The following is a 26,322-nucleotide window of genomic DNA, read 5'->3' as shown; positions in this document are numbered from 1 at the left end:
GGGGCAAACTAAAAACGCAAAAAAAAAGAGTGTTTCACTAAAGTTTTATCTCCTCCTTAAGTTTATGAGCAAATATTTTAAAACTTTTCTGCAGTAATCTTTAATGAACTTTTAAGAACTTATAGGAAGCAAATTTTTTAATTGTGAGATTTTTTAAAAATAAAAAATAAACAAAAAAAAAGATTTTTTTTTAATTATGGTCATAAATCTTTTTTTAAAATCTGCTTCATACAAAGTGTTTGTAATATTATAAATAATTTTTCCTGAAAATTCAAATTAAAAAAAACTAAAAATAAAGCAGGAGATAGATTTAGAGTAAATGTTTTTAAATCTGAGAAAATTGCACTTGAAAATTTTTTAATTTCATATGTTAGTATGGTATTTTTTTTTTAAAACTTACTATATCTCAAAAGTTATTGAGTTTTAAAACTATCTTATAGTTTTTACTCTAAGCTTTGAAATAAGAGCCTATGTTATTTTTGTAAATTTTTCTTATACAGCTTAATAAAATTTATAAAGCTTTTTAAACCTAGTTAGTTTTGTTTAAAAATTCAAACTGATTATACTAACTTAAGTTAATTTGTTTAACTTTAGAAAATATAGTCATAAAGTAGTCAAGCTTATGTTGTTGTCTGACATAAAATTAATAACATAAGACATATCTAGTTTGAATTTATTCCCACTAAATAAACCATTATATAATCAAAATTTTCAAGCACCTATGATTCTTTATTAAGTTTTTTAGATACATTATGTCTACAAATTAGAAAAAAAAGTATTTAATTTTAGTACTCCTAATAAAGTTTATACCTTGTACAATTATTTTATTGTTCATTTAATGAGGAAAATACTACTGAAATTAGCATTCAATACTAGCAATAAAGCTATTTTATACTGGGTAGAACAAAGTATAATTGTTTCAAATATTGATATGAAGGTTGATACTAAACAAAATTATTGTTTATCAAAGTTTTTTTAAAAATTAAGACTTAAATTTTTTTATGACCTAATAAAAGCAGTATTGACAAGTTAGTAATTCATTTTCTGTAGTATTTGAGTTATTAACAAATTATGCAGACTTATAATTTTAAATGACAAAATGTTTTAATAACTTAAATTTAAAAATTTTTGTTTTTTTAAGTTTTTGATTTTATAATTTATATATATTAAAGCTTGATGTACATTTTTTTTCAGTTAGAATTTCATAACAAATTTCTGTTAAAAAATTTGTTATAAAATCAGGCCTACATCAGCTAAATTAATGTAATTCAGCCTAGTTTTTGGTCACTCAGGCTGACTTTTTTAAACTTATATAGTTACAACCTTAATTAATGTTATATACAAAATAAAGTTTGTGTATTAATAATTAATTAAATAAACTTAAATTCTGTCTTGAGAAACGTTAGCTTTAAAAAGTTCCTGAAACAGATTTAGAATAGCAGTATATATAATCAACGATTAAATGGCAACCGGTTTTTACAACAAATTAAACAAGATTTATTACAATAATATTTACCAAGTATAACTTAAATATTCTGCCTATTTCACCTAAATAAACTTTTTTCTTATTAGTGAACCTAAACTCAAAACCAATTTTTTCAATAGATTTAATATTATATAAATAAAATCAAAAGTAAAATGGCAGCAGGTCCTTACAACTACTCGTACATTTTCAAGTACATTATCATTGGGGATATGGGGGTCGGAAAGTCTTGTCTCTTGCATCAGTTCACAGAAAAGAAGTTTATGGCTGATTGCCCTCACACTATTGGTAAGAAAGTATTATTTGATATCACAAAACTTTATAGTAAGTTAAATAAATGATTATTATTTATAATCAATTTAGACACAAGGAAGTACCCTTAGTATTTTATAACTAGTAAAACTGGTAAGCTGTCCTCATATCAAAAGTAATTTTGTTAATTGTTTAATTTTGATATTGCTAAAAAAAAAAAACAAAGTTTTCTCAAAAATAATCTTCAAGTAAAACTGTAGGTAATATAATAAGTACAATAAATTATTTTTTGTTCAAAACACAAGTTAATGTTATAAATAACTTCTTTAAAACCATAGGTAATTTTTTTTAAAGTTAACGTTTGTTGCAAACAATAAGTCATGTTTTTTACAAGTTGATCTTAATTTATAGAGTTTTTCTAAGCTTCAAGATGCTTTTAATCGTTTTATAAAATTCAATTTATTTTTTGAGATATGACCAGTCTAAGTTGGGCCGAATAATAAGTTCCCTACGGAAAGGGAAAACTAAAACAGCTAAAAAAGACTATTTTATTTAAAATCTATCTCCTCCTACATTTTTCAAGAAATCTTCTTCAAACTTTCACAGTCTAACCTTAATCAATAACTAAAAATGTTACTTTGGACTTTAAAAAATTTTAGTAAAAATATATTTTTCATTTAAAAAAAGACATTCTTTTTTAATTTTTGTCATAAAACTTTTATTTTTTGAAATCATTAAAATTTATAAATTACGTTTTTTTTTCCTTTTACTATAAGGAACATTTCCTGAAAACTTAAATAAGATTGCTTGAAAAATAAAGGAGGAGATGGATTTTTAGTGTTTTCTAAAATATCCAAGAAAATTTACTTAAAAAAATTTGCGGTTCATACGTTTGTATTGGAAATTTTTTACAAAATATAAATTAATTCAAAATTTAAATGATATTTTTTAATTTTATAAAAACTGGCTTTTAGTTTGTATTTAAAGCTTTCATAAAAAAGCCAAAGTTAATTTCTGTAAAAAAAGTCATGGACCCCCCCTATGGCCTTAATTGCTGTTGCTTGGCCTACCACTGATAAACTAATTGAGTATTCAGTTGTTTTTTAAATAAAATATATATCAACTATATCTTTAAGTTTTATCACTGGTATGCTTATATTGTTTACCGAAACTTTTTTATTGTCTTTAATATATCTAAATAAATCAGCTATTTGAATAAGCAGTAATCTTTGTGAAATATTTTCGTATATGTTCACAAGTAAAGTTATCCTAATAGACAAAATAATTAAATACAGTTGTCAGTCAGATAAAAGTTTTTACAATTTATGGTATTAAACAAAAAATAGTTAAGTATTAATAAATAAACTTACTGTCTGGTCAAGTATTGGATGAAAGAAAAATACTACCTCCTTATCAACAATCTATGCTTTCTTATATTAGACTTACATTGTTTTTCTAAACACTAAACATAATTTTTTAGGTGTTGAATTTGGCACGAGGATTATTGAAGTTTCGGGGCAGAAGATAAAACTGCAGATTTGGGACACTGCTGGTCAAGAAAGGTTCAGGGCTGTCACCAGGAGTTATTACAGGTAAAAAATAAAAGTCTCGATAAAGACCTTCAATTAAAAATCTAAATAAATACATACTACTAATAAGAAATTTTCAAAAGCTGAATTAGAGTTTTCTATGACACTTTTATTTTATGTAACTTTGCACAACTGCTAGTAAAGTCGTCTTTTTAAGTATTGGTCTATAAAAAAATAAAGATATTGTTGAAATATTTATATATGTATATTCAGAGAAGTTATAATATCTACTGATTCTTTATATTGTAAGAAATGCAAGCTTAAATATAAAAGTTAGTTTAATTTGTACTAGTTTTAACCAAATAACTTTAACTAGTCATTTCTTTTCAGCATATCATTTTTACATCTTGTTTTATGAAAAAAAAATTGCATGTTCCATATAATATCATTTAAGCTTTTAATTTGTTTTTTAAACAAAAGGTGTTTCTCAAAACTCAAATTATTGTTTAAACTATTCAGAGAATAAAGAAACAAATATATTAACTTTTCTTTCAAAACATAATTCACATACCATTTTTCAACTAAGAAAACTTACAGTGTATAAAAAAAAATATATATATATATATATATAATTTTCTAGGGGAGCTGCTGGAGCATTGATGGTTTATGACGTCACAAGACGTTCGACTTACAATCACCTCTCGTCATGGTTGACCGACGCCAGGAATCTCACCAACCCAAACACTGTTTGTTTATTGTTATAATTAATATACCAACAATAGTTACAATTTAAACTCATTGAAAATCAACAGCATAATCAGCTCTTTGTTTGTTTTTTCATTGTAAAAAATAAACTTAATGCCAATTAGAACTTTTTCAATTTTTGCAAGCTCTATGAGTTAAAAGAAAATAAGTAATAATAACTCATTGTATGTTCGCAGATAGTTAAAAGTAATTCTTATCTTATTTTAAAGTTGTATAAGTTTTCCAGGTACAGTTGTATTCTCAAGCAAAATTAACATTATTGATACAATACATTATTTAATTATTATTCAAACTTCCAGGTAATCTTCCTGATTGGCAACAAGGGCGACTTGGACGCGCAACGCGACGTCACTTACGAGGAAGCGAAGCAGTTCGCCGACGAGAACGGCTTGCTGTTCCTTGAGGCGTCGGCGAAGACGGGTGAGAACGTGGAAGACGTGTTCCTGGAGACGGCCAAGAAGATCTACCAGAACATTCAGGACGGCAGCTTGGACCTGAACGCGGCCGAGTCCGGCGTCCAGCACAAGCCGGCCAACCCCAGGAGCGGGAACGCCAACTTGAACAGCGACCAGAATGCCCAGGGAGGCAAGGACAATTGCGCATGCTGATTATGACGTCATAGTGTTTATTAATATTGTTGATAAATGTCCTGATTTTTTGAATACATGTTTTTTTTTAACGTAACAACATTTCAAACTTTTCCAAGCTTACATTTGTTTTTTTATTCATTCTCTATCTTAAAGATTAATACGTTAATATTTGTATTTTGTATGTGTATGTTTTATTTTTAATATCAATATGTATCAGTTATGACACTTTTTAAATATAAAATTTGGAGCTGGTTTTTATTGTGTTAAGAATTTTTTCAAAGCTTACTTTTTCTGAATTTTCACACTTAAGCTTGGTAGAAAAGCTGTTTGTTGTAAATTACAAACTTTTATGGTTTTATTTTTAAAATATTAAGCTAAAATTCCATATCTAGACTTAGTTTTAAAGCTGTTTAACTCGGAACTCCTATTTATACTCTCGTGTAATATTAGTGTACATATTGTAAACTTTTTTCTGCTTATTTTATACAATAAAATCTTGTGAATATTTTTAATATATATATTGATTATTCTTTTAACTTATGTTCTTAAGCAATCAAAACTATTTTAATTTTCTTTCCTTCAAAAAGCTTGTGTAATATTAGTACAAAACATTTGAACAGATTTAAATAAGTTAAGATTTCAGCTTAAAAAAACATATTCAAAACTTTTCTCTCAACATGTTAATATATCCTGTTTCAATTAAGAACACTTTTTGCAATTTTTTATTCTAATTAAGTGTTTACAGGTCTTGTTATTTAAATAAATATGACTGCGTTTGAAAATTTGGGTGTTATGCCAGAAATCGGGTTGGCTGTTGATAAACAAGGTAAGTTTTTGGTTAATTTTATTATAAATGTTTATAGTTGATTCAGAATTTAAGTTTGTGTAAATTTTCATATAGATTAACAACCAAATTTACTTAAAGTTTTCAAATTAAAATAGTTCGCTATATTTTGTATATATACCACTTGCTGAATAAAATATAAAAATAATATTTTTAGTAGTTTTTATTTTTTACAAATCTTAATTTTATAACCTCATTAATTGATTAATGAAACTAAAATTAATTTCAAGTTTCTAATTTAAATTAATAAGAGTATAGGGTCTATATTTAAAAGCTTTATAAAAAGTTAATACAACTAAAGAATTAAATGTTTCCTTAATTATTTTAAGCATTTAAAAAACATTTTACAATAAACAAATTTTTGTGACTTAAATTAAATATCTACATGAAAAAGTCAAAAACTAATGTCAACCTTTGCTAAGTAAGCTGAACTTTTATAAAAACAAAGTTGTAATGTGTAAGCAAAAGTTTTCACACTTCAGTCATTGTAACTTCACATTGTTTTCTTTCTATATTTATTATATCTTTATATGAATATATTTATGCAAATTTTATATTTTATTCGCGACCGGTTTCGGTGGCAAGAGATTGCGACCTTTTCAAGCAAAAATAAAATATGAAACTGCATATAACAATGTTAGTTAATTATACTGTTGTTTAAAAACTTATTTCATATTTTATTTTTGCTTGAAAAGGTCGCAATCTTTTGCCACCGAAACCGGTCGCGAATAAAATATAAAATTTGCATAAATCTATTTATATAAGCTGTTTACATCCCAGTAAATTGAGCATTCTTTTTTAGTTAAGGCAAATAACTATATATCTTTATATGAAAATTATTGTCGAAAAATGAAAACAGTTGTTAAAAAAAACTTTCAGTTCAAACTTACTTTTTGCAACACAAAACATTTAAGTGTTAGGAAAAAAAATCACACACTAATTAAAAAACTAAGTAGTGTTTAAAAAGTTTTGTTTAAATTGTTGTAACAGTAGTTTAAAAGCTGTTAGACTAGAATAGCTCATGATAATTTTTAGCTTAACTAAAAATAAAAAGCCTATTGTATTTTAAATGCAAGACTTTATTGATAGACACATTGAAAAAAGGAAATAATTATATAGTTTATAAACAGTGTTTTTTATTTATTTATTTCAAACACAATAATAAAACAAGTAGTGCTATCTAGCGTTTAAAAATCTGCCTTTAATTTTATCTAATCTAGCATACTTGCAATTTAAGGCCATATACGGGTTCCAACATTTTTTTTACAAAAATTAAATTAGCTCCTATATAAAATAAATTACAAACTACAAGCCGGTTTTTTTAAATATAAAAGTTTTAACTGGTTTGTGAGATATACTTATGGAATATAAATTTTTCATTGTCATTTTTCTTGGAAGTTTAAAAGTTCACAGAAAATATATATTCTTCATTATTTGAGCTTAAGACCTCAAATTTTTTGGTTTGCAACTTTCATAAGGAACCTATTGAGCACACCGATTTTTATTGTCAGTTACCTTAATTTTTTAAGGGGTTATAAATTTCTGTTAGCATAGATTAAACTATACAGTTAAGATTAACTTGTAAAAATAAAGGTGACCCTTCCATGGACTTAATATTTATTTTAAAGCTAATTATCTAAGAAAAATAATAAAACAAAGGTAAAACGACAGTTATTTTATCGTAACAGTATTTTTATTCAAACTTAAATTTCACAAAACAGGTTGGAAAAAAACATAAATAACAAAAAGTCCACATTCCTACTTCTAACTGTAAAAGTATTTAACATTAATATTAAAAACTTAATTTTCCACAAAACAGGTTGGAACCTTCCCACGGACATCCAGCAGGAGTCGATCCCACTCATTCTAGGAGGAGGAGACGTCCTGATGGCCGCGGAAACAGGAAGCGGAAAGACAGCAGCTTTCTCCATACCCGTCATTCAGATCGTGCATGAAACATTTCAGGATGTTAACAGACCTAACAGTGGGAAGGTGATTGTTTTGTTTTTTATATTTCTCAAAACCTATGATATAAATAGTTATAGTTATTATTTTGTTAGTATTACTTAGTAAAGGCAAGGTATTATTGTGTAAATACATTTTTCATTTTCTGTCATACAAATAGTTAAAAATTAGTTTTACAAGTTCATGTCATAGTTAACAGGCCTAATAGTGGCAAGGTTAATATTTTGTTAGTGTTTTTGTAGTTCTTATTACCGGTCATATAACTAATTCATGAGACAACTTGAGAAGTAAATGTCATAACAGTTTTGTGTAGTAGAAGTATGTTTATTTATTTATCTCTTCAAATCTAAAGGTACAAATTGTATTTTCTGAACGGATCAATATAGTAGAAAGGTCAACTAATTTAGAAAAACAAAGTTTTTAACTTCAAAGGTATAAGTATTAAAAAAATATCTATATTTTAATTCAAGCAAAACTTCATATATAGTTTCATTATCAGAGTTACTTTTTAGTTGTTTAGAAGCTCAAACGATTTTCATTAAAAGTCGTTGTTTATTAAACAATTATTAATTTAGTATTCTAACTATAATCATTGGGTTAGTAGTGTATTTATTTTGTCCTTATAAAAAAAAAAAAAAATAATACTTAAACAGTACTTAAAATGTTTGCTAAGTTTCATTACAGTTATTACCATTTTCTTAATTTCTAGTTTTTCTAACTAAAAACGTAATAAAAACAATTAACATAAAAGAAAACAATTTTTTAAAGAATTAAACTATTATAAGTAATTCAGTTAACTAGTTTGTAGAACAATTAAAGTTAAATAAAAACAGTACTACTGTATGGCGAATAGTTAGTTTGACTTAATTGGTCAAAAACGCTTACATAGTGTATTTCTTAAACATTATTTGCTTAACAAATAAATAGATACGTCGAATTGGGTTTATATTTGCTTAGTTTAAATATAAACTTTTAGTTTTGTAAAGTTTTAATAACCTTTTTTTTTGGTTTTACCATCAAAAACTGTTTTATATATATTGTATTTTTGATAGTAAAACCAAAAAATAGGTTGTTTAAACATTACAGAACTAAACGTTTGTATTTAAACTAACCAAATATAAACCCAGTTATAAAAATATAATACGTTATAAAACTCTGTTTTTGATATGAAACAAAAAGCTTTTTATATCAAAAGTTTTACCAGATAGCAACGAATAGCATTTTTTTCTTAATAAATTTGATTAATGCTTAAGAATTGAAAGAAAGTTGTTTACGTATAAAACCAAACTGATGAATCACACAGCTATAAAAGTTCAATGAATGTAATTTTATTGACCCAGAGTAAAAATTGAAAACGTTTTCCTACTATATGTTATCATAATAAAATAAAGCTAAAAGTAAAGAATAATATTACTAGTTTAGATTTGAACTTAAATACATATTAGATGTTTTTTCTAATTGAAAAAAACAAAAATAGTTAATTTAAAAACATATACAAGTTGTATTTGATAAACAATCAAATAACTGTTTGAGTTTTAATCAAATTATCTTTAGAAAAAAATCTATAATGAGATTTGTATAAAATAATTTTAATTTTAAAATTTTGTAATTAATATTGTCAGTGTTTTTTACAAAGTATGTATTTTTATATACCTGAATAATATATGAGAAATTGTTGGTATTTAAAAGAGAAAATAAATTTTTCATGTATTTAAAGATGCAAGTTTTAAAAAAGGCTTCACTGTCACTGTAGTTTATATGTAAATTTCATGTATCTTAAGTGAGAAAAGTATAATGTTTTGGTTTTTTCTAGAAAAAGGAAATAAAAGTAATAATAATTTTATTTCTTTGTTACTGTTAATACTCATTGGTTACTTAATGTTTTGCACAAAAAGAAACAGTTTAATGAGCTTTATAAAAATATTTTTACACTACAGCAAATTTTTATAAATAATACAATAGAAATTGCAAGTATTTAAAAGAGCGAATAATTTTTTCATTTACTTAAAAATGCAAATTTCAAAGAGGCTTTTCTGTCGCTGTAGTTTTTATAGTCTAATATGTAAATTACATGTATCTCTAATGAAAAAAGTATAATGTTTTGTTTTTTAAAAGACAAAGGAGAGAAAAAATGATATTAACTTTAGTTTTTTGTTACCACTAACACTCAATGGTCACTCTTTATATTGAACAGTAACTAAGTAACTTTCAAAATATAAAATATAATTTGAAATAGCTTAATGAGCTTTATAAAAATAAACTACAGCAAATTTTTATAATCTTATATGCAAATTTCTATGTTATTTTTTGAAAAATTTGCACAATAAAAATTTTAGATACTTAGATACAAAAAAAAAAAAACTATTATTTGTCTTTGTAATGAACAACAATTAAACTTGAAACTTATTTTTCAAATTTAGTAACATCTATCATTTGAATTAAGTTCACGAAATCATTAGTTTTATAATAAACATCAAATAAGATTAAAATATAGATGTTTAGTAATTATAAAAATAATTTTTTTTTAATATGGTTATCATAATCATAAATGTATATTTTTAATTGTTTAAAATATTTTTAAAGTATTTTAGCTAAACAGTTTTAAAAAACACTGTAATAATTCATGTCTAGAAATAAATAATTTTATATAGGGGTATAGTAGGTTAATTTAATAAAAAATATTTTAGGTAATAAGTTTTCAAGTTTTGAAAAATTTATTACACTACTTTAATTATATTTTACTGTTGCTATAAAAAGCTTCTAGATCAGGGTTTCCCAAAGTGGGCCAAGTTGCCCCCTAGGGGGCCATGACAGATACTCAGGGGGCCATGAGTAGCAAAGGGGGAAGAGGGGGGGCCATGAGCAGTAAAGGAGCCACAGGGGCCATGAGGCCATAACTTGAAACTTACACTAGATATTCTTGAGTTGCAGATGAAGAGCAAAAAAAAAAAAAGGTCTTATGTGTATTTTATGGTAGTTTAGAAACTTACACTAGATATTCTCGAGTTTCAGATGAAGAGCAAAAAAAAAAAAAAAGGTCTTACGTGTACTATATTGTAGTTTATGAGTAATCTATATGTTGAAGGGGGCCATTAGCAAAAAAGTTTGGGAAACGCTGTTCTAGATTAACAATATTAAACGTATCATTATTAAGAAATTTTAACACAAACCATTCATTTAAAAGATAAGCTTTTTAACTATATTTTTATTTAGCACACCATTAGTTAATATTTGCTAAAAACTAAACTGGAAAAATTAAACTTTATTTTAAAACTTGAAACTTAATAATTTAAAATTAAAACATAACTAATGTTCATTAGATGGTAATAAAAATAAATGATTTGTGTTATAGTGTACTTGAAAAATTTTCAAGATATCTAAAAATAATTCACCAATCTATATAATTTCCATATAATCATCATCTAGTTATCAGCATAGAAAAATCTACACAAAATATAATAATTAAAATAAAAAACCATAAGAAATAAAACATTTTTACTACATCAGGATTTTTACTACCTTCTAATTCACTATCAAAATAGAAATTATCCTAAATTATAATATTACCAAATAATTTCGATAATTGAAATGTAAAATTTAGATAAGTAATTTTAAAGGCTCAGCTTAGTTTTTTTTATACAAAAACCATAATAGTCAACACATATATAATGACAAGAAAAACAAGTAGGTAGTAATATATATCACAATGCACATGTACCAACACAATGCATATTATCTATGAATTAATGAATTATTATGTTTTAAATTTCCATTGGTTTTAAAATGTTTTTATCACCAAACGCAGCAACATTATCTAAATGCAAGATGAGTCTTCGTGAAATTTATTTAATATAATAAACAAAACAATTAACTCACACAGGGTTTAACTAACACATTGAACTACAAAAACACCAACAAAATAGTAATGATAATATTTATAATTTCCCAGCGTTCATCATCCGGTGCTCAACTATCCAAATGCAAGATGAATCCCCATGACAGGGGAGACAAGTTCGCCATAGCAACGGACGGGTTGCTATGCCAATGCAGGGAGTTCAGGGATTGGCATGGAAGCAGGGCTAACTTCGGGGTGACAAGCGGAAAGTATTATTATGAGGTGGGATTTTATTTTTAATAAATCTTAAATATTTTTTTGATGTTGAGTTCGCTAAACTAAGTATTTTATAAAAAAAACTGTTTGATCAAAATTTAATTATTTCTTAAATATTCAAAAAACTTGTCTTTTAATGTAGACTGTAATTTTTTATAATGAAGCTAAGTTTGGAAACTTGAAAACAATTAATTATGGTTCAAGTTTTTTGTACATCAAATAATAAATCAAACAAAACAAAAATTAATATTTCAATCTTACAACAGGCCAAATGTAAGGACGAGGGTCTGAATAGAGTGGGTTGGTCCACCACAGACGCCAATCTGAACCTGGGTACGGACAAGTGGGGGTTTGGGTTCGGTGGGACGGGAAAGAAGTCAAACTCCAGGAACTTCGACACATACGGGGAACCTTTCACGCAGCATGACATCATTGGGTGCTACCTTGACATGGACCAAGGTTTGTTTTTATTATACTTTATATGTATAGTATTTTTAGTACTATTCACCGAACATGCTACTATTGGCTGCTGTTTGATTATAGATCAAAGTGATAATTATTCTTTTAAATTGTATTGAAATTAATAGAATAATTTTATTATTATATTTAATTTATCATAATTATTTTGAAACTATTCAAATGTGTTTAAAAATAGATTTGTTTTAGTAGAATGAAGAAAATACTAAAATTTAAAGATCTTGAAACAAATATTGTCATTATTTTTTACAAAGTATCTAATTTTATATATCTGAATAATATATGAGAAGTTGTTAAAATTTAAAAGAGAAAACAATTATTTCATGTACTTAGAATGCAATTTTTCAAACAGGCTTACTTTCACTAAAGTTATTTTTATAATCTAATATGTAAATTTCATTTACCTTGAATGAAAATTATATATATTTTTTAACTATTGACTTTTACTCGATTTATTGTTTATAAATTTAATGTGTACCTGATTTTAAAAATAATAAATTGAATAATATTTACAAATACTTACAAATACTTTTTATTTATTTTTATTTCTGTTTGCATTACGATAACTTTTAAGACTGCATAAAATGTTAAGGGTAGTGTTTAATTTATGCTAAATTTTAAAATTTACTTTTGGTAAAAAAAAGCAATAAGTGCTTCAAAAAACAGAAAGCTGCAAAATAAAATATTGAAAACATCAAAACACTGTATATTGGATAGTGGTATACTGTTGCAAATACCTGTTTAAATAATAAAAAATCACGATAAGTACACTGACTGGATAATAAACTTTAAACATAACTGAAAATTATTGAATGGTGAATAAAGTTTCACTCTTCGTTAAACTTTTCTGCCAAAATCTGTTTTATAAAAGCTGAATGAGCAGCAAAACTAAAGTATTCAGTCAATATTATAGCTAGTCAGTATATTTATAATGATTTTATTTGAATAGTTATTTACAAAAGTCTGGCTATTGTTGCAAAACTCATAAGTATTTAAAGAAAGCGAAAAGGGAAATATAAAAATATTTTTAGTTAGTGGAAGTAATTTTTTAAACGTCTTTAATAATTATTTTACACACATATTTCATACAAAAAAGAGAATTTTGTACCATTGACTTTTATACGATTCAACGTTTTACTAAAATAACTGAAAGAAAGTCATTTTAAAAAACAGTGGGCATTTAAGACATGTTTTATAGTGTTTTTACTAGGATATTTTATATAATGGTTAAATTATAATTATATTTTTAACATAGTTTTGAAGAACTTATACTCAAGAATATATAAAATATAAAATAAAATTTATTTATTGTCTACTCATTTTCCAGTAAAAGTGTCATACTCAAATAACAACAAATACATACTTAAGTCACATTTCACAACATCTTCACAAACAAGAAAAGGTGTACAAAAACTTATTAGTGCTATATTGACTTCTTTGTTTTCTGTCAAAAATGTACTAGTGTACTGTCTTCTTAGAATTTAATAGATTTTTAACACATCAACAGCGAAGGTGTCATTCTCGAAAAACGGCCAATATATGAAAAACGGCCGTTCTCGACAATATGAGATTAATGATAATAAGTTATTGAATTTTAAATATTGAACATAAATTTGCAATAAAAAGTTATTTGCAATCTGTAACATAACTATTTAACTTGATATTTAAATTTTATAGGAAAAGTCTCATTTTCGAAGAACGGCAAGTTTTTAGGCCATGCTTTCGATATTCCTGGTTACATGCTCAAAATGCCCTTCTACCCGGCTGTAGTTTTGAAAAATTCAGAAATTGAACTCAACTTCGGGTTTGACGGGTTCAAATTTCAACCGCTAGATGGCTTCCTGCCCATGCACAAGTGTCAGAATAAAGTGAAGAACCCCAAGTCGGGTGGTGGTGAGGTAAATTTAAAATATTTTCAGAAATGTTGTTAAACTTACGTGGATAATTGTAAATAAAATGTTTTAATTTATTTGAATTTTCTTTTCTTTTTTGTTTAAGTACGGGGTATCACTAAATACTTTTTGCTATTATACATTAAATAGTTTTGCTATATTAAATCAGTTATATAGTTATACATACCCATACATAAATGTTGTGATAAATGTTTTTATTGTTTTTTGTACAATTTGAATTACTTGTCAATGCAAAAATTCGACAAACTAGGTGGTTGATAGGTTAGAAATGTGAACGTTAATATTAAATTTATTGTTTTTTAAAACATATTATTAGGTGAAGCCAGAGTGTGGTTAAATTATTTTCTTTTTTATATTGGGATATTGGTTATTACTTCTTTTCTTGTATACCTTTAATTATTATTTATTTGTCGAGAAATATTATGTAATTTTTTTAAACTAAATGAAGAACAAAGTTAAAGGTAATCGTAATAGATTCAACTAGTAGTAAATACGTTTAATGTTTTGTTTAGAATTATTTAAATTTTATTAAATAGTAGTGATAATGTTTAAAATCTTAACTGAAAGTTTTATTAGACTATTCGGTTTATTAGCAGCAAAATATATGCATCAAAAGAAAAGTTTTTTTTATAAATATAAACACTACTTTTAACAGTTTTTAAAGAAATATTTTTCTTTGCATACATGAACTAACTTGTTTTATTTGTAATAGTAATTTAAAATTTTTATGTTTAACTAATTTAAAAAAACATTTTACTTTCCAGCAATCACAAAACAAGACGAAGTCACCAAACGCTCCATACGCCATCATAATTGAACCAAGCAGAGAATTAGCAGAACAAACATACAATATAATAAGGCAACTATCTCAACCATTAACTCAACCAAGACTGAATTCTGTATTGTGTTGTGGAGGGTCTAGGTTATTTGTTAATTTATTATTTAACAAAATTACAACATTACATGATAAGGTATATTTTTTTTACAAGTTGTCAATTAAGAAATAAGACAATTGTCTCAACTACTTGTATTAATTTTGGTTAAAACCCTTGTATCTATCAAAAGCTTTTACTTTATTTAATGTAAATGATTTATTGTAAAATTATCACTAAATTAGGTGGGTTTTAATTTCTCTTACTTATTGTTTTTTCTTGAGTATAAAACTTAATTAAGAATTGCAAGCTTTCTTTATAATTCAAATTGAATATCTTAAACTTGAAAGCACATACATTTTTGATTTAATATATTCGTGTTTAATTCAGCTAAAATTTCAGTAAAACTTATTTTATATATAATTGAAAGAGTTAACATCATAAATTTCTGTAAATTAAGCTTTTTTTATTACATTTTAATATGAAAAAAGTGATTGCTTTAAAGTAGTGCTTTTACTTACACTAAAATACTAATCTATGGTAACCTGGTTTTAAAAGTTTAAAATTGACATATATCAAAGTTTTAACTCTATTTAGTGAAACAGAAAGTTGACTATTTTGTTATGTTTTCAGTGAAATAGCTCACATATGCTCTGTGGTTTACTTGAAATAACTTGAAGCAAAATCATTTTCTCATTAAAAACATGTGACTGATTTCTCTTTTAGTCTGTAGTGACCTAGACATAAAATAAATTAAAAAATGAAATAAGTTTTTATCATGGGTTTCTATGTAAATTAGTATTAACATAAGTTTGAAACGTTTAAAGTTTATCAAGCAACAAAAAAAAAACATTCAAAATTAAAAAAAACATATTTTTTGTTTTACTGACAAGATTAAATACTTAGCTGTACAGTTTTTTCTTTGAAATTTTTATTTTAAATATGTTATAACTATTAAACAGTTTTTGTAACAATTAAATTAGAATGTAGTTGCTACTTGAATTTCATAATACTGCTTATTCTAGTAAGAGCTTATAAGTAGAAGGTATACTAAAGTTAACAACTTATAGTGTGATGAGTTATAACGTCATGTAAATAAACCAGAAAAGCTGGTCAACGAAAAAAAGATTAAGTCAAACTTAGTAGGGAATACTTAAAGGTTTTTTAGTAAAATAATAATAACAAATAGTGTTATCGTTTTAAGTAAAATAAAACAACTATAATAGTTGACCAGTTTATCTGAGAAGGTATTTATATTTAGTTTTGTTTGATATTATATTATTTATTACAGTGTTTCTGATCAACTTAGGGGTATAAAAGAAGGTATTTTAGTTTATTTAGTATATTATTTGTTTTAATTCTATTGTTTTTATTTCAGTGTTTCCGATCAGTTAAGAGGAATTAAAGAAGGTGTTGATATATTAATTGGAACCCCCGGTAGAGTAAATGATTTTGTCCAATCTGGAAAAGTTTTTAATTGTATAATATATAAAACTATTATTTTTTTTGTTTATAGTATTGCTAATATTTGTAACTGAACAAAAAATAATTTCTAAAAACTGTTCAAAACTTAATATAAAAAATATAGCGTATCTCAAATGAGTTCTAAAATTAGTAAACGTTTTTATCTTTCTATTAAAATGTTTGAATACTATTAAAAGTTAAACCAAGAGAGAAATTGTTTTAAAAGATAGTTTAGAATAACTAAAACAATTAATTAATCCAAAAATACTACATTTCAAGTATTAAAATTTGTTTACTGATTTATGTTTTAATGTTAACAATATTAACTCCAAATATTTTGAATAATAATTCAATTTTCAGGTGAATTTGAATCAAGTTCGATTTCTTGTTTTGGATGAATGCGATGGTCTATTAACTGCTGGACATGGAAATTTTATTAATACCATTCATGCTAGAATTCCTAAAGTAAGTTGAATTAATTGACATACAATTTTACTAATAATATTTACGCTTGAATTTATAAAGTAAGTTGAATTAGTTTATATAGATAATATTCTTAATATTCATTTTAGAATACTTATGGTGAGATTAATAAATTTGCATAGAACTATTTATGCTACAATACGAAAAGTAAGACTATTAAGTAAATAAAGCTTAATCAGTTCTATTCATGCTTAAATTCCTGAACTAAAATTGTTAAATTGATACCAAGCTCAAAAATGTTATTACATGTTAGTTTTTGTACTTATGGTGGTATATATAAAGCTTCATTACCTGTAAAGTTCTTGCAAAGTTAATAAATAAAATGCATTGTAAAATAATTAGAGTTTTTGAGACTTGTATGTTCTTTTATGTGTAAGAGTTTTAGTAATAGTTAAATGTTGTTTATAATATATATATTTATAATGTATATATCAAGAAACTCTTCAAACATCTAAGTTTAGGTATCATATTCTAACTTGTATTAATAAAGGCTTAGCTTTTTATTTTTTTAAAGCAATCTACATATTTCATTAAAGTATTAAAGCAACATTTTTATACAATTAGATTTTAAATACGCTTAATACACTACATAACCAAATTTTAAATTCATATTTGTTCTAAAAGTGAGAATATAATATCTGTTAAAATATTCTTGTACTTTTTCAATTAATTTTATGCTGACTCATATAACATTTGATGCTTTCAATAAACTCTCTTGTTTTATATTTTGAATGAAATAGATAGAATATAGATAATCTAATAAGCGACAATTAACTTTTTCAACTCCTGTTTAATAAAAAATTATGCAAGTAAATTTTGAAAAAAAAAATAATAAACAACTTATAAAAAACAAGATAAACGTTTTAATCGTGATTTTTGCTTTGAGAAATAACTTAATAGATAAAATAAAGTGTTTAAGCGTCTGTCAATTATAACAAAATAAATTCGTTTACATTTAAATGATTATAAAATTCACATGCCAGAAATAAGAAAAGTTTAAATTTAAATAGTAAATTATTTATTTTCCAGTGATGAGAGTTGTTTTACAATATTAATTCATCTAAAAGCTTAATGTTCTTGATAACACAAGTTTTTAATAAAATTTGATCAATTGAAATTGTCTTTTTTAAATAATTTATAATAAAGTTGAAACATAAATATAATATTATTAAATTAATATTCAGGTAACTTTCGATGGTAAGAAGTTACAAGTGATAATTTGTTCAGCAACATTGCACAGTTTCGACGTGAAAAGATTATCTGAAAAAATTATGAGCTTTCCTACATGGGTCGATCTGAAAGTTTGTTTTATTTTATTTATGTTCTAATTAACAATAAGTAAAATAATTACCAATGGTTTGTTATATAAATCATGAATTTTGTTTAGAATTAATTAATGTTTAGTATTGATCTAAATAAAAACTTCAATATGTATTTATATTTAAGATATATAATAATTCATTCAAATAAGTTATTAAGAAAAAAACATACTTTTATAACTATATTTTAATGTAACTAAACAGAAAAGTGTTTTGTTTTAAAAACTAGTATACAGTTAAATTTATAACATATTTGTGTTGAACATTTGTATTGTGTTACACTACAATGAATAAATTTTATGAACAATAAGCAATTGTTAAACAAAGTTTAAAAAATAAATTGAATAACAAAGTAGTTTTTGTGCAAAAATGTGTATCTATTAAACTGTTGAAAATAATACACTATTAGAAAAATAGTATGCACATTTTAATTTTTCCAACTACAAAAGTTACTTTTCAATTTAGTGTAACAATTATGTTATGATTAATTATAAAGTTTTAAGCGGATTTGAAACCAATACTAAATTGCATAACATTTGAAAACAGTTCAAAATTTATTTGATTAAATCGTTATAATCGTAGTAAAACTGAAATGGTTTTTTAACTGTTTTTTCAAGTTTCAGTGTGTTTTAAGTTCTGGAAAAAGTTTAAGTATGTTTTTACTGTAGTAAGTAGTTTTCAGATTTGAGTTTTCTTTTTACTATAAACTGTTTATAATGTTCAGAAAGTAACGAAACACAAGAATTTTGCAGTTCATATGTTTAAAAAAAAAAAACAAAATTTACTGAAGTTTTACTTTATAAAAGCTTTTTATTAAACTGTTTTGACATGTTTTACATGTGCATTTCAATATAAAATATAATACACTAAACTTTTACAAGAAATATAAGAGCTTAAAATTAAAAAACTATAATTAATAGTTAAAACTAACATAGACTCACTTTAACAAAAGTAATTGTTTTATGATTTGATTGTCTGTTTTCGTTTAAAACATTACTAGCAGTATAAAAATTAAAATATAACTCAAAATCAAAGCTTAAGCAAATAAAATATATCATTAAAAAATTACATTATTGTATACTTAAAAGTTTATAGAGATAAAATAAAGTATAAATTTTAATTATTTAAAGAAATTATTATTTATATAAATAGTTTAATTTTAATTAGCTATTAAGTTTACTGGTTAAATAGAATCTCACTCTAATCAAACCATTTTTTCACTAGTGTACTATATAATCTAAAATTTTTTTTATTTATCTGGTTAAAGAGAAAAGCAATTGTAATATAATTAGTATTATTTTATAAATTGAAATTACTGATAAGCATGCTAACTATCAATATCCAAACCAATTTCCTTGTCTGTTATAATAAAATTAATAAACTAACTTTAAAACAAACAATATAGTTCCTATTTATATTATTTGAGTTTTCAAAGTTTATATATAAAAATAAAATACAAATATTAGCTAATATAAATGAGTATATGAAAATAATAACATTGAATTAATATAAACAAAATACGATAATAACAATTTGCACAGCACTATAGAATATAAAAATGTATTTATTACGTCACAGGGCGAAGACAGCGTTCCTGACACGGTTCACCACGTGGTGGTGCCTGTCGACCCTGTTATGGACCCGAGCTGGATGGGGTTGAGAAGGAGGTTGAAAACTGACGGGGTCCACTTCAACGATGACGTCACAAACAGGGAGAGTGCGGAGAAGAGGAGCGAGGGAATTAAAATATTGAAAGGTTTGTTTACATAATACTTAAATTAATATATATATATATATATAAAACTAGTTGTTGAAAAATTATTTAAAGACAGTTTGAAAATTAGCACAGTGTACTCTTAACATCTATTGCATCATACTGCTTTAAGTCGTAAAAATTAACCCCATAAAAATTACATGTTATATATGCTAACATTTGTACGATAAAAATTTATATATACATACTACATACAAATTTAACCATAAAAACTTATTTAACCGCCTCAATCGTAAAAGTTACTCCCATAAAATTGCATACAAGTTGAATATATATAAAAAACTCTTAAATTTTAATACTTATACCTTCTGTTCAAGAACTTTTTTAGCACCTTCACCCTTTTCTTTAGTCCTTTAAAACTCTTAATAATCCTCTTCTGTTCATTATTACTTAAGTTTGTATACATTCTTCCTTATCAATAAAACAATAAATCTAAACACTCCAACCCAGTTACTCAAGCCCAAACCAAGTTTCAGTGCAAAACTCTATTATAATTCTTACTTCTGTATTTTTTGTATTATCGAGAGTGAATTTAGTTTGAAGTTACCAACTTTAACTGAATAAATTGTATGATCATACAGTAACAATCTTTAAGTAGTTAAAATAATTACAAAATAACATCTAAGGTGAATACTGTTTGTGCAACAAAAATAAAACAACATGGAGCAATTTATAAAATTCTAACTAAAGTATATAGATAATAAAATTAATATTCTAAGGTGAATACTGTGTTAGAGCTATCAAGCAGCACAAAATGGAACAATCAATTATTTTCTGTCGAACAAGATTGGATTGCGATAATTTGGAGAAATACTTCACTGAGTTGGGCGGAGGTATGTATAGTCATTATATTTTGTATTAAATGTATGACTTAACAAGTTAATTGATTTATTCTTAAGCTAACAACAAACCAGGAAACATGTTGTGTATTATGAAAATAGTTTGTGCAGTGCTATGCATTATATCGTGTTGTTATCTAGTACAAATCTTTCATTATAAATCCAATAAACTGAAAAAGTAAAAAAGCTTATCAAACTAAGTATTAAGTTATTCCCCACTTAACAGCAAGCCTGGTCACTATTTTTATTTTTTTATTAAAGACCGTTTTATATTTGAAACTATTTTGGTTTGAAACTAATAAGAAATTAACTGTTATATCCTTCAGGTAACAACAAACTATACCTTGTATAGCTAATTAGATCTTATATTACAAATTCACAACAATTAATTAATTATTTTAGGCAAAGACCAACCATTGTATTTTAGTATTTAATATTTGTTATTAAAACTTATTCGTTCTCCAGGCAAAGACAAACCTGGTCACATGTTCAGTTGTGTCTGCTTGCATTCAGGTAGAAAGGAAGACAGGAGCAAAAACCTGCTAAAATTCAAGGATTTACAGGTGAAAATTATTAACCGTTATATGTCAGGTGTTATGTATAACTTAGTGTTTTTTTCAACTCTGTGAAAAAAGCATTTGATGGTGAATAAAGCTTTTTCAGTTGGTTAATAAAAATTCAAATGTTGTTTCCATTATTTCAAGCGAACCACCTAAAAGGAAATGATTATAACATTTACTGACTTAAATCCAATTTAAATAAAAAACTAAACGACATATATACTTAATTATTATCTTTTATCCACTTGATTTAAAAAAACTTCAACAGTTATTAGTAAATGTTAATTTTTAAGTCTCCCCACAGGTAAACCGCCTTACTTGCTCTAATTTTAATAATTATTTTATTAAAACAGTTTTATATGACTTAAGAATCATCATACATAAACAGTCAATTTTTTGAAAACCTTGACAATTTATTTTTTTTCATTTTAGGTAAACCACCTTATCTGCACCGACGTGGCTGCTCGTGGTATCGACATCAGGGGAGTTCCCTACGTCATAAACGTCACGTTGCCAAGCAACAAGGAGGATTACGTGCACAGGATTGGTCGAGTTGGGAGGGCTGATCGAATGGGATTGGCTATTTCGTTGGTTGCTACCCAGCATAAAGAAAAGGTTAGAATTTTATTTCTTTATTATTAGCTATTTTGTTTGTCAAGGCTGGGTTTCGCAAAGTAGGCCATATGGCCCCTTAGGGGTAATCTAAGCAAGTTAGGGGGTTACCCTGCAAAGGAACTAAGAGGATATTTAGATATGCTTCTCGAGAAATTCAAATCTTAAAATAGATACCTGGTGATTATAATGAGTGCGGGCAATAATATTTAATTTTTCTGAAAGTTGAATTGACGTTTCTATAACAAATCTTAAATAATCCATTGACTATTCTTTTTAATTAATAAATGCAAGTTTAAAACAAATAGTTTTTTTGATAACGTTGTATTACAAAACAAACTGTCTGTAAACTCAGCATTCGTAACATAAAAAAATTCAATATAGATTAAAAACTTTTGTCTGTGTTTAGTATATATATTTATATAGGTATGGTACCATTCAAACTGTAGAAATAGAAATATAATTAAAATAATTATTTATATAGGTTTGGTATCATTCAAACTGTAGAAATAGAAACAGATGTTTCCAAACACATTTAGTCGAGCAAGGTGGTTGTTGTATCTGGTTGGTAATTAATAATTGTATAAATAAAAAGATAACATTAATCAATTATATTATTAAACAGAACGCCAGTTTAAAAAAACACTTGGTTAGACACTTACTGTAATTAGATTGTAATAAATAAATTACAATATGAATTGTTTAGTAGTTTGTTAAAATAAATACTTAAAATATGTATAATGAAATCTTGCATAAAGATTGTTATATTAAAACAAACAATTTTATTTTATCAATTATTTTTTGCTTTTTAGATAATTAATGGTTGTTTTAAAAGTTAAGTTAACATAAAATATTTTAAACTATTTTTTTTTTATTTGAGCTTTTGAAATTTATTTTAAATAAAACGTTGTTAAATTAAATAAGAATTGTTTTAAAGTATTTTAATTATTAATGAGTTGTTTCGAATTAAATTCAATTTAAAAAGAGTTGAGTTAAACTTAAAACTTGATTACTTTTTTTTTTCTACTTTCGTAAATTTTTCTGAAAATAAAATATAGTTAATTGTTTTTTCTTTAAAATACAAAGTTTTTTTAATGTTTGTATGTTTTTTTATTACTAGTTAATTTAAATTACTTAACTGAATAATTTATAATGTTTTTTTAAGGTACGATGAAAAACAATTATTAGGAGATATCGAATCACATTTGAAAATAACAATCGAACAAATTGGTAAAAATATAAATGTTCCTATAAATGAATTTGATGGTAAAGTTAGTTAAGTTTTAATATAATACTTTTAATAAATATAAAAAGTTGATAAGATTGGTAACAATATAAATGTTGCCGTAAATAAATTTGATAGTAAAGTATGTAAGTTTTTATACTCAAGCAAGTACTCTGAGTTAATTTACATCAATATAAATAACTTTTAAGATGTTTTATCTTAATACTATTATTTGGCACAATTTTACTTTTGGTGTAATTATTATCAAACAATATTGCAAAATATTGACTCTGCAAATATGCAAATCAGACTGACCTTTGAGTATAATTTCCATCTTCAGGTCGCATACGAATGAAATGTTGTTATTTTTACTAGATTGTTGTTCATTTTTGTATATTTAATATTTATAATTGATATTCAGGTGACATATCAACTCAATGATTGTTTTAATTTTAATTAGTGTTCAGATCACATACTGCGAGAAACGTATTATATGTGTAACTTGTATATTTTTTTTATGCCGCAGTGGTTTATTAATTTTAATATTTTAAGTTTTATTACTTAAAATTTCAATTAACTTTCAGGTTACATACGGGGAGAAAAGAGGTCAGAAGTCGGGTTCAATGTACAAAGGTCATGCTGACATATTGGCACCCCAGGTAAAAAATGTTGAATAAAGCATATGTTTAACATAAAAACTTACATTTTTTTTACATTTATATCAAATAGTTAAACTAAATAGGTAAATAAGTAAATTTAGGTATTATTTAAAAGTATATTTAACTCATCAAGTTGTTTTTAATGTTTAATAAAACATATGTTTAACATAAAAACTTACTTTTGTTTTACATTAGTAACATTTTTATGTTTAACATAAAAATAAATAGTTTAAATAAATAAGTAAAAAAATAAATTTAAGTATTATTTGAAACGTATATTTTACTAATCAACTTATAATGGAGGTACATGATCTGAAAATAATAGTTTTAAAAACAAGTTCAAGTATTTAACATAGGAAATAATAGATGCTTGATTAACAAAAACTCATATTATTATTTGAAATGTATATTTAATATATTTTTGTTGCAGGTTCGCGACCTCCAAAAGTTAGAAAAATCCGCACAATTGTCTTATTTGATGTTGGCTAACAGGACCAAAGAACTCATCGGTTCTTTTTAACTGCAAATTATTAGATGTTGAAATATTTTTATTAAGTTAAATCTGTTAAACGTTTTTTTTTTCACAAGGGGCTGTCTGTAGATTTTGGTCAAGTGTTTTTTGATCTAAAATAAATATGTAGGAACTACTAATGAGTTAACCATTGATAGACTAAAATATTTGTATAATGCTTAAAATTCTGACTCTGTGTTATTAGCTATGTACTTTTTAGTTATTTTCTTGGCAAAACAAAGTCTTAAGAAATCATACATTTTTTCAGTTCTAAAAAGTACTAATAATTGTTTACCTTATTTTTGTATGATCATTTAACAACTCTGCACCTAGTATTATATTAGAAATAGTTTCAATATATAAACAAATTTATGTAAAAATCTTTATTTCCTAATTTTCCTTGGTGCATTATATATGTATTAGCTAGTCGAACTTTTCAAGTTGTTTTATTATTTAGTGAAATTTTTATTATGTTAGATTAGAATTACATTAGAAGCTCGTAGTAAACTTTTTGTAAACCTTTTTATACTTCTTGTATGCTCAATTATTTCAAAAGTTTATTCAACTAAAAAAATAGCATACTCAAACTTTACCTTATTACTAACAACAGCTATCTAAATCGAACTTTGTTTCTATAAAATATTATTTATTACCCACTTTAATATTGCCTTCAACTTAATGTAGCATCGTTCACACTGTTTTTTTTTTTTATAAATAAAACTAGACAAAAAAACTATAAAATTTTATTATTTATAAGTTTGTTGTCAACAAATTAAAATTAAACGCCCACGCAGCAATTAACTACTTAAAATTAGCTCTCTTACACAACAAGATAGTAATATTCGAAAATAAGATTAACTTCTGCTTTACTTTTAACATTAAAAATCTCTCTGTTACTTTCTGAACTTAACAAGGTTGCCACTTTACCTGGAAAAACCTGGAATTTTAGAAATCTTGAAAAAAAAAACCCTGAAATTTTAACAATTTTCACATGTTCAGTAGTAAAATTTTGATTTGACTCAAAAACTCTACCATATAATTAAAATCATTTGTCATCCTCAATTTTTTTTATTAAAAAACATATTTAAAGTAGCTTTACAAATCCAAAAATAGATTCAAAAATGTATACTTTATAAAATCTGGAAGAAATTTGGAAAATGTTTTGAAAAACGAGTAACAACCCTGATTTAAGTTATTATTTAAAAATTTAATGTTTTTCAAATAGCCAGTTAAAAATTTAACTAAAGCTTGGTTTACTTATGTGTAAAAAGTAGTTATAAAAATTGAGTTTTTGAATTGATGTTCTAAATTATATTTTCTAGCATCTGTTGTTTAAATAAAAATAGTACGCTTTCGGCTTGGTTTAAAAAGCAAAAAAATAGCCGGTAAAATTTTAACATTTTTTAGTCTGAAAAATAGATATAAGTGATTTGAGTTTCGTCATGTGTAAAAAAATTTAATAAAACTAATTATTTTACTTATTAACTATAACCATCTAGCTTGCTTGTATATATGGTTGGCCTAGTTAACTGTCATAGTGTTAAGGATAAATACTTAAATTCTAACTTAAGTACTTTCTTGTTTACAATTCACTCCAACAAGCAATTTGTTTATATAACAACCACTAAAGAGATATGTACAAACTGGACACTTGCTAATTTTCCTCGTTTTATAACTAACTTGTATATTTGTTGACCCTAAATATATTCAAAAAGTAAATACTTTTTGATTTAATATTTTTTTTCTTGAAGTAGTTAAACAACTTATTACTAACAATATACTAATTATTCTGAGATTGATTGTAAATTTTAGTAGTTCAATATAATCGCAAAAGAGTACTCAATAAAATAATAAAAAAGAATTCTAAAAACTTTCTTAGATAATTGTCAGCAAGAATGTATTTTCGAAAAAAAAAACTTAAATTTCGCGTCTAAAACCGTAAAAAGATAACTCAACTTAAAACAACCTACTTACTACAAAGAGTGGTATATTTTCAAAAACAACAACTTATTTATTGTGACATAACTATATACTTTTACATTAAGAAAGACAATCAACTATTTTATCCTTCATAA

The 26,322-nt window shown here is 24.8% G+C and overlaps 2 protein-coding genes across 3 annotated transcripts; both read left to right on the top strand.

Annotated features, from left to right (window-relative positions):
• The first annotated feature begins 1,609 nt into the window (after positions 1-1,609).
• LOC145838199 (ras-related protein Rab-14) lies at positions 1,610-5,364 on the top strand. The gene is made up of 4 exons (XM_082945759.1): positions 1,610-1,771; positions 3,216-3,327; positions 3,905-4,010; positions 4,329-5,364. Exons 1-4 carry the CDS (start codon positions 1,639-1,641, stop codon positions 4,635-4,637), a joined length of 660 nt encoding a protein of 219 aa, XP_082801885.1. The 5' UTR covers positions 1,610-1,638; the 3' UTR covers positions 4,638-5,364.
• LOC145839580 (ATP-dependent RNA helicase DDX1-like) lies at positions 5,357-24,950 on the top strand. 2 transcript variants are annotated; one of them, XM_082947192.1, is made up of 18 exons: positions 5,357-5,445; positions 7,283-7,455; positions 11,378-11,545; positions 11,806-11,998; positions 13,694-13,914; positions 14,694-14,851; positions 16,093-16,124; positions 16,212-16,270; positions 16,626-16,730; positions 17,933-18,049; positions 19,646-19,823; positions 20,561-20,674; positions 21,146-21,243; positions 21,673-21,855; positions 22,337-22,416; positions 23,018-23,123; positions 23,662-23,736; positions 24,167-24,950. In XM_082947192.1, exons 1-18 carry the CDS (start codon positions 5,385-5,387, stop codon positions 24,254-24,256), a joined length of 2,211 nt encoding a protein of 736 aa, XP_082803318.1. In that variant the 5' UTR covers positions 5,357-5,384; the 3' UTR covers positions 24,257-24,950. The 2 variants fall into 2 exon arrangements, with proteins under 2 accessions (XP_082803318.1, XP_082803317.1); XM_082947191.1 differs by lacking the exon at positions 16,093-16,124 and having other exon boundaries at positions 16,180-16,270.
• The last annotated feature ends 1,372 nt before the right edge of the window (positions 24,951-26,322 follow it).

Source organism: Thalia democratica, chromosome 6 (genome assembly GCF_965202585.1).
Source record: "Thalia democratica chromosome 6, ktThaDemo2.hap1.1, whole genome shotgun sequence".
NCBI classification, from domain to species: Eukaryota; Metazoa; Chordata; class Thaliacea; order Salpida; family Salpidae; genus Thalia; species Thalia democratica.
This window is presented reverse-complemented; position numbering and strand designations above follow the sequence as displayed.

Excerpts from the sequence above, each read along its gene's own strand:
- LOC145838199 (XM_082945759.1), top strand. The coding sequence starts at position 1,639 with ATGGCAGCAGGTCCTTACAACTACTCGTACATTTTCAAGTACATTATC. Across the intron at positions 3,328-3,904 it reads GTCACCAGGAGTTATTACAG|GGGAGCTGCTGGAGCATTGA; the intron begins GTAAAAAATAAA and ends ATAATTTTCTAG. Across the intron at positions 4,011-4,328 it reads ATCTCACCAACCCAAACACT|GTAATCTTCCTGATTGGCAA; the intron begins GTTTGTTTATTG and ends TCAAACTTCCAG.
- LOC145839580 (XM_082947191.1), top strand. The coding sequence starts at position 5,385 with ATGACTGCGTTTGAAAATTTGGGTGTTATGCCAGAAATCGGGTTGGCT. Across the intron at positions 16,731-17,932 it reads TTCATGCTAGAATTCCTAAA|GTAACTTTCGATGGTAAGAA; the intron begins GTAAGTTGAATT and ends ATTAATATTCAG. Across the intron at positions 18,050-19,645 it reads CTACATGGGTCGATCTGAAA|GGCGAAGACAGCGTTCCTGA; the intron begins GTTTGTTTTATT and ends ATTACGTCACAG.